General features: G+C 55.1%; 1 protein-coding gene across 3 annotated transcripts in view; it reads right to left on the bottom strand.

Moving 5' to 3' along the window:
- The window catches only part of SEPTIN11 (septin 11), a 123,411-nt gene that overhangs the window by 769 nt on the left and 113,508 nt on the right, over nucleotides 1-9,134 (bottom strand). For 2 of the 3 annotated variants that reach the window (XM_080831147.1, XM_080831145.1), the window contains exons 8-10: nucleotides 8,327-8,459; nucleotides 6,848-7,035; nucleotides 7-3,547 (exon numbers count right to left, since the gene is read on the bottom strand). In XM_080831147.1, the coding sequence (XP_080687273.1) occupies nucleotides 3,532-3,547; nucleotides 6,848-7,035; nucleotides 8,327-8,459 (337 nt within the window). In that variant the 3' untranslated portion in view covers nucleotides 7-3,531. Of the gene's footprint in view, nucleotides 1-6; nucleotides 3,548-6,847; nucleotides 7,036-8,326; nucleotides 8,460-9,134 lie in introns of those variants that run through there. The other variant, XM_080831146.1, reaches the window with a different exon arrangement.

The following is a 9,134-nucleotide window of genomic DNA, read 5'->3' as shown; positions in this document are numbered from 1 at the left end:
CGCCCACTTCGTGTCTTGGCACTAGTGATATATGCACAGATTACCTGCCCATCACTCTCCTATACCTTAACAGACACCAAGTTACTGAGCATGGTTGCTACGTGACTACTTTCGTACTTAAAAAATGGTATACTTCATATCAATACAATTATTTTAGTTTTTAAAAAAGACAAGTGTCTAACATGCAGCTTACACATATGACAATTCTGCATTAACACCAAAAGTAGATTACACAACACTTTTAGAAACACATTGGTTATTCTCAAACAGCAAAATGACAGTGATCTACAACTACAGTTTAAGGCATATCAGCATATTTTAAAATTAAGAAATAGACAAAGTTCTAACGCTGTTCACAGCTTTTCATTTATTTAAAAAATTCCCTTCATACCTACATACAATCTAGACTTTGTAGGTCATAGTTTCCACTAAAGAGTCATCACATATGGATCCTGTCAGTGGAACCAAGACTTTCTGGAAGCTGAGACTTGACGATTTCAGACACTTGCAAATGGCAAAGCAGAGGGATCTGAAAGGACGGGTTTGGAAGGACCACACGAGACACAGTATGACACGGGTCGGGAACGGCTGAAACCCAGATTCAACGGTGTGTGTGTGCAACACTTATGGGTATGTCAGAAAGTGAAGAAACCCAGTCCGTCTGTTTGAGGTGCACAAGATACGGAGAATAAGTGTTACTGCTGGTGAGATTACAAAGCAGAGAAGGAAGACAGTAAGGAACCTGTGCCCGGTGTGACATTAAATGTTCCCCTGGTTGAGATGCCCTTTCTGGACAAAACTCTGACCAATTAATGAGGAGCCTAAGCGGGGAAAACAGAGTCCCTAACTGCCAGAAAATTCTCATAAATGCTTTTCCATCATTCTACTGCACATACAACCGTTACACGGACCTAAAATCCAAAAGCAATGGTCATTGTGGCTGAACAGAAGATATGGGGAGAGGCCAGCTAGAGCTGTCTGGCCAAAAAAAAAAAAAAAAAAAAGGTGTGTTCACTGCCAGCAGTCAGCGAGAGGGAAAGACCATTATACCAAGATCTTCAAAAAATTAAGCAACCTAACACAAAAAATATTTCCCTCTTGGTTTTCTCCAAAGGTGGTAATTTCTTATTCTAGTTTTACTCCATAGTCAGAACCAAGGACCCTCTGTAATGTCCAGTGATGCCCACAGGCAGTGCAAAATGCAGCCTGGAATAGTAATTTCTGACGTGCACATTGGCATCAAGGAAAAGCTGGATTTGTATTTACTGTGGGGAAGGTACAAATGTGGCTATTCGAAATATATTTAGTGTTCCTTTTTTTCTTAATAAACAAAGGCTACTCTAACCTTCCCTCCCTACCTCCCTCCAGAAGGGGGGCGGGATCCATCTATCCCATTTGTTTCTCTAATTTTAAAAAGTCAGAAACATCTCCAAGTTTTCTTAGTACTGTACTTACATGCAAAGGCGAAAGCACATCCAATTAGATTTGAGGGTATCATTTATTCCGTGCAGAGCCAAGGACTACTGTGAAAAAAGGCACAGACACAGAAAGAAGAGAAGGCAGCAACAACCAACCGAACAGGGCCAGGGAGCGGGGCAGAGAGAGTTCAGAAGCAACGGCTTTTTGTTTTAAAGGGGGAGAGCGAGCTTCTAGAACTTTCTTTTGACTTTTTATTCCCTGACTCTCCATGTGGTTTATTTTGTTGTGACCATTTTCACGGGGGGAATCAATCCATCAACAATCTTGGAATCAAAGTCCACCGGATGCCTTTCGCAGCGAGGCTCACTTTCGAGAAAAGGCTTTAGCGCTGCATTAAAAATGGTCATTTTAAGGGGACCATTTTCCGAACCGAGAAGCGGATTTTGTTCGAAGGCACAGAAACGCTCACACAAGCAGCAGCCGGAGCGCACACGACACAGAGGTCAGGCTTCGGGGGGCCACGGCCCGGTCAGGCTCGGCGGAGCGGACGTGCCCAGGGGCCGGGGCGCGCGACAAGCACGGCGACAGCACGAGGCCAGGGGCTCCCACCCCGGCCTTCGTGCCGCCACCGCGGTCCCAGCCCGAGGCTCCGAGCCCGGCCCGGCTCGGCCTGCAGCGGAACCGAACCCTGACTGCGGCTAAGGGCGGACCTGGGTCCGGGGAGACCCTCGCTTCCTTCCCCCGAGCGTGTGGTTAAGGATGAAGAGAAGGAACGAAACTACTGGAAGTCACCAGAGGCTTGTGACAACGACCACAGAGGGTGCGCGTGGGTCCGTGGGTCACAGCGTGTGTCCCCTTTCCGCGGCCGCGGGGACCCGCAGCCCCCGGGCCGGAGGCGGGCGTCAGCAGCGGGGCAGACCGGGAGGACGAGGGACAAGGCCCCCGAAGGAGCGGTACAGGCGGGGACACACGCCCCCTCCCTCCGAGTGTGGTCTGGGGTCTGCGTGGCCTTCCCGGGCGGCCCTGACCCTTGCGGCCACGGCCACGGGCGCCGCCGCAGCGCGGGGGGCAGGGGGAGGAGACCCTCGAGGACCGCCGGACCTGAAACCCCCGCCGCTCTAGCCCCTCTTCCTCTGCGCCCCGGAACGGGCGAGGCCCCCAGAAGTAGGGCTGCAGAGGACACGCGGCTGGTCAGACTCTCTTCCCGCCTCGTCCCCGCAGTTCTCTCCTGCCCACGAACGCGCAGCGCGCCCAGCAGCGCGCACCGAGCAGCGCGCACCGAGCCCCGCACCGAGCCCCGAGCCGGCCCCGCGAGCGCCGATGGCTGCGAGCGCAGGAGGCCGTGGGAGCCCGTCCTCCGGCGGACGCAGCTTCTGCCCGGCCCGTTCCACGACCTGACCCTGCGGATCCCCAACCGGGACAGGGTCAAGGTCGTGCTGATAAAAGGGAACACAATGCGCTTTCTCATTGCGGTCCAACTTGGCCAGGACTGGAGAGGGGGGGATTGGACACATGTTTAAAGCCGTAAGAGGGGATGGTCTGAAGAGACCCCAGCACGGGTCCCGTAATGTTACCGTAATAATGAGAATCCCGGGCAGGTGTGACAGTCCTGACAGGGGCCTCCGTCCCACCTGCGCAGGAGGCCACCTCGGCGGGGGCGGGGACGGAGGAGGGGCAGAGCGGGTCGCGGGCTCCTGCCACCAGGGGATGAGGAATGGAGAAGAGCCAACTGCCACGGGCATCGGGACGAGCGCTCAGCGGCTGAGGCGGTGACGAGTTCTCCGGACAGACAGACGTACACGGAGCCAGCGGCCCCCGGTCCCAAGCGGCACACGAGCAACAGGCATGCTTCCCGGCGCTCGGAACAGGCATAAAAGGCAAATCATTGACTTTCCAGAAACAAAGTCCAGCGGCACACGGCTTTTGGTGTCATTCTCTTGTTCTGTCATTTTCCGCTACCCAACAACATTCAGCAAAATGAGTTAATAGTTACTGGTGTCTGGGGAAGGGTAAAAAAAAAATAACAAAATAAAACAAAAGGACACAGATGGCAGAGATACAATATTACTGCAAAAGCAGGTGAATGCGGGACCGTCCTTGGCTTGCCAGGCTTTATGTGAAGCTTGCACTGCAAGTTAAAAAACAAAACAAAAAAGTTAGAAATAATAATAAATTAAAAAGAAAGAAAAATTAGGAGCGTCAGCACCAGCATTCGGTGATGGTGAATGCTCATGCAATGATTATGGAACTGACAGAAATTAAAACCACGCATCGGAGGAAGCTATTCTACAGGACAAGCAAAAGCAACATTTTAATACTGAATTAAAGAACACAAGGTTAGTTTCCATTTGCATGTAACTGAGAGTTTAGGAGTGACTTCTGGAAACCACTCCATGTTTTATGGAAGGTTTTCTTTTTCTCAAATAACACAGAACGTTATCTACTAATTCGGCTTCCCCTCAGCGCTGAAAGAGAAGCGCATCGTTCCGCGTCTGGGTGGCTGGAGTCAGAGAATAAATCCGCAGCAGAATAAATCTGAGCCGCTGACTCGGGGACTGGAGTGCAGGGGACGGGGACGGGCCACGCATGCGCTCGGGAAGGGGAAGCAGGACCGGCACTCAGTGGCGGTGGCCGCAGCGCTGGGGGCAGAGCGCGACACCGTCCCCGAGAGCCGCGGGCCTCCCTGCAGGCGCGTCCGAAACGTGCAACCTCGTTCCTTAGCAAGGAGGGAAAATAAAACTTTCTGCGCAACGGAGGAGTGGACACTGCGTACCTGCCGTCCTCGGAGGCCAGCCACCGTTTGCAAATGATGGATTTTAAAACCTTCTTTCCGGGTGGATGAAACGTCACCACCCAGGCCTCCCGGCAACAGCAGTGGTGCCGAGTTTTCCAAAAGGAGGAATGCGGTCCGCCAAGGGCCTCACCCCGGGCAGCGCCGGCTGGGGAGGGCGGGAGGTGCCCCGGGTCGGCTCTACTCTGCCTGTCACCTTAGGAAATGTGGGCTCTCGTGCCACCACAGGCCAAGAAGTATGAAACCTTACGTACGTTAAAAAGGGGGCGCATCCCCAGAAGAGCAAAACAGAATTTGAAACTATTAGAAACACGAAGTTACTTTTCAAGGTGGAAGCACAGCGAGTGAATAAATGAGCATCTCTTTCCAGAACCAATTTTCTCCCCGCAACAAAGCCAGCTCTGAAGGGGCACGCAGGGTGACCAGGCATCACCTCCGGCCACGTGAGAACACGCAGTCTCCCATTCATCTCCCAAGTGCCGCTCCGGTGACCGTCTTCCTGTGTCCTCTCCAGTCCAAACTGCCCCTGGGCCCTAAGGGGCGGGGGGGGGGTCCTTTCACCTCCACACCCAGGCCTCCGACTGGCAGCTGCCTTCGGCGTTCAGATGGGGAAGTTGTAGAAAAGGTTAAGAACCTACCCAAAAAGTATGTGCCATTGTCAGGTACGAAATCTGGTCACTGCTGTGCACCGAATGAAGTCTAATTCTAGTACTAATACAAGAGAATGTATAAATAAGGCTAAAATAGAATTTACACATATTTTGTGTGAACTTGAAAGGCATTATACATCACTAAGGCCTGAGGTTGGGATGAAAATAACCTCAAATGATCGAAAGGGCAAGGAGAAACCTCCCTCCCCAGGGAAGTCTGTCCCTACACGGACTGTTGTCCCTCGGAGGCACAGTGCGGAGCAGCTCGAGTGGCTCGTGTGGCTTCAAGGCACGTCCAGGGCGCGGGGCATCTCCTCCGAACGTTGCTGGTCTTTTAAAAAGATCTGTAGTTCTAAGACGTGTACCTTTATGCACACTAGTGCTTCAGGGTAAGAAAAACTTGACTTTGGGTTTCCTAAGCGGGGAGTCAGCAGCTGTTTCATCCATACCTACGGACGTGGACCCACACGTGCGTGCACCTACTCACACACTCACACACTGACACACACTCAGACACATGCACACTCGCACACACATCTTTATCCTGGGTGAGTTCGGGTCAGCAAGGGGACGACGCCCGTGACTTCCCGTCCGTCTGCACGGGAAGGGCCGGGAGTCCCGGGGCCCCTGCACGGGGCCGTCCCAGCGAGTGGCCGCGGCTCTCCCGACACGCACAGCACGGAACTTTCCGGAACGGGGTTACGGTGCGGGCAGCTGTTCGGCTCAGACCGAATCCGGCCTGACTCAGGTTTCAGCCCTCGGAGTCCTCGATCACTCGGGTCCGGAGCGACCCCATCAAACTCGCAGCACGCTTCCCCCACTACTTTCCGTGGCCCAGAGGACGCGCTCCCTTCCTCGCCTTCTTCACACGTTTCCTGCTGGCTCAGAGTTTGGGAAGTCCGAGTCTGTAGGGTGGAATTTAAAACCCTCCGTGCGCCGCGGTGCGAGGGCATCGTGACGTGTGATGACACCTGTCGGGGCGCGCGTGCTCCGGGGAGCGGGAGACCCCGCTGCGCGCACCCCTGCGGCCGGGCCCACCCGCCGCGCGGACCCGCTGCGGCCTCTGCCTGCCCCGCGCCCAGCAGCTCTCCTCGCGCTCGCCCGTCAGCGCTTCCCCTAGAACCTGGCCCCCGAGGGTCGAGACACCCGTCCGGGGCTGCCCCGTCGCTGCCCCGAGAGCCCCACACGCTCAGCAGACGGGAGGGGGAGGGCGGCGCCCTGGGCTGGCCAACCTAGAAGGTTCGTCCTGCCCCTGCGCCCGCCGCCAAGCCGGCCGCGATGGTGCCAGAACCGCCCTGCGCTCGCGCGGGCTGACGCGAAACTTCCGATGGTGACACCGAGGCCGGCCCGCACCTCCCCCGGGGCCCAGGCGGCCGCTCCTGCCGCTGCGACCCAAAGAGCAGAACCTGACCCGTGCGCACGTGGAACCAAGGCCGTATCTCATACTCTTTCGTGTGCTTTGAGGGTGGGGGGCGGGGGGCGTCTGAACGGGAAGGGGTATGGGTCCCAGCTCGCACTGAGGGGAAGACGAGGTGGCCCCTGGCAGTCTGTCCCAGTCTTCCCCTTTGGGAACAAGACTTTCCGTGACTGGCGTATCAAGCCTCGCCACACAGAGGAGAACGATCTTAACCACCATCCATTCCGGACGCCCTCGGTCAAGAGTCACGAGGATTGTCTCCAGGGAGCACTGAAGAGAGACGGATGGTCTTCTCCGGTCCTAGTGTTGGTGCAGAAGCCGCCGCTGGGGACAGCAGGTTCCTCCAGCCCTGACCGCTTGGCCGAGCGGTCCGGTTTTATAAATTACATTTGTGTACCCTTTCCGAACACTTTAGAAACCTGTATCCTCTTCCCTGCACTGTAGAGAACAGACTTGCTTTTATCTTTCTGGTAACAGACCAGTTTCCAGTCTGCAAATGGGAAAAGTGGAAACATGCAAGAGGAATAAATCGTTAGGAGGGCCCCGAAGCGTGGGGGGACGCCCGCTTACTTTTTCTTATCCTTGTCTTTCTTGGTTTGCTGGGCCCCCGACTGCTGCGCCTGCGACTGCAGGAGCTGAGCGGCCGCCTTCTTCTTCTGGAAGTTGCTCACCTCCTCCTCCAGCTCCTTCTTCTTGTCTTCCACCTTCTTCTTCTCTTCCTGGTGTGTCCGCTTCAGGAGGTCAAACTTCTCATGGAGCTGGAGAGGAAAAGAGGAGGGCAAGCCGGGTGAGGGCAGTGACGGGCACTGCCGAAGGCCACGTGCATCTGTTCAAAAACAGATGCTCCGTGTTGCTGCACCTGCGAGGGACGACGCGCCCTTCAGACTTGGACACCGGCACACTGAAGGGAATCCTGTTCATTCATACTGATCATAAAATACATGGTCATTGCAAGAAGCATAAAGAAGAAAAAAACTATCCACGCTCCGAACTAGCACTTTACCCAAGTGGTAAGAGGAGTTGTGGATTTCTGGTCCTTTTTCAAAGCATGTAATATACACTTACTTACAGACACACACCGTGATGCAGAGACTACAGGCTGCTGGAACACTAAGAATCTGCCGGGCGGTTTCTGGCAAATTTCTTCACAAATCGAATTTAGAAAATTATCACGAGGCAGAAACAAAAGCGAGGAGGAAGGGAGGGAGGAAGGACAGAAAGAAGTAAGAAAAAAGCTCTTACTAGGTAATTGTGGATTTCTATCCGGCTTCCGCTTTGTACCTATAGCCAACAACAAGCAAGGACCAACTTTTCTCGGCAGCAAAACTAGACCGAGGGCTTAGCGACTCGAACAGCCACTGAATTTCAGTCGTCTTGAAAGATTACGTTAAAGGGAACGATGAGGAAACCGTGCAGACAACGTGGAAATGTATAAGCACGAGATACTCCTGACCTGCCACCAGAGACAGGGAGATCATCATCTCCCCCCGCCCCGCCCCCGTCTCGGTGGGACGCGCGCCACAGCGGAAATCCGTGCGAGCTTCCAGGAGGCGGTTACCGGGGCCTGGTCACAGGCAGTGACACGGGGTCTCCAGGACCTGGAGCAGCGAGGGTGAGCCCGCCCAGGAGGAGGCCCACAGCTATGGCCCGTGGAGACCGTCACCCACCAGGGGGCGCCCCGGGACCCCTCCGGGGCTTGGCTCACCGAGTTGCCGACAGACTGTAATAATGGTCCCAGAATCCCAACTCCCACGTTGCGAGACTTAAAACTGAGGAAATACAGAGCTACAGAGAACACGGGACCTCACCTAAGGTCTAGTTCTAGTTTTAGCTCCGCTACGTACTAGGTTATGTGACTGCAGAGATCATCTAACCTCCAGGCCTCGGTTTTATCATCTGGAAAATGGGGCTGAGAATACCTGACCGGCAGTTCCTCGCCACGTCCGTCTGCTGGAGAGCACGCAGGAGCGCACGGAGTTCTGCACAGTGGACGTGTCCCTCACACACCTCAGTGACCTGCCCCTGCCCCGAGGGAGACGGGCGGCTTACCTCTTTCTCTGCCTCTTTCAGTTCCGCCTCCTTTTCCTTCACTCTCATCACGAACATCTGCCTCATCTCCTCTTCTTTCTTCTGAAGTTCGCCCAGAAATTCGTTCCTTTTCGCTTCGTAGGTCTCCTGAAGACTGTTCAGAGCCACAAACCAAGGACAGTGTTGTGAAGTGGAACAGGGAATTTCAGCTCATATAATTCCTACTCGTCGCTTCCCAAAAAAACAGATGAGGCTGGGGCACCTGGGTGGCTCAGTGGGTTAAAGCCTCTGCCTTCGGCTCAGGTCATGGCCTCAGGGTCCTGGGATCGAGCCCCACACTGGGCTCTCTGCTCAGCAGGGAGCCTGCTTCCCCCCCTCTCTCTGCCTGCCTCTCTGCCTGCTTATGATCTCTGTCTGTCAAATAAATAAATACAATCTTTAAAAAAAAAACAGATGCGGCTGCCACCTCCTGTATTAAAGGACACATAACGTGGCACACTCCATCCTCTTTTCAGTCACGCAGCGCGGAGGACCGGCGCCGAGTCAGTGGCGCGATCCCGCTCTCCACGGATGACCCGCTCTCCACGGAGGACTCTCTGGCCACGCTTCCCCCGAGTGTCTTCGCACAGGCGATGCTTGGGCTGGGCTGGCCCGTAGCTCCCAGATCGGCCAACAAGGCAGGCACCAAGCAAGAGGCAGAATTTTAGGGCATGAAGGCCGCATAGCGTGGCAGGGAGCACGCACAGGCACTGGGACCCCCGAGCAGGGTCTGGACTCGGCCGCAGCAGCTCCGCGGCCGGTCCGGGGAAGGGCACCGTCCCTAGGCCTC

The sequence above is a fragment of the Martes martes genome (genome assembly GCF_963455335.1).
Source record: "Martes martes genome assembly, chromosome: 2".
Taxonomy (NCBI): Eukaryota; Metazoa; Chordata; class Mammalia; order Carnivora; family Mustelidae; genus Martes; species Martes martes.
Note: the sequence above shows the minus strand (reverse complement) of the source record. Positions and strands in the feature narration are given on the sequence as shown.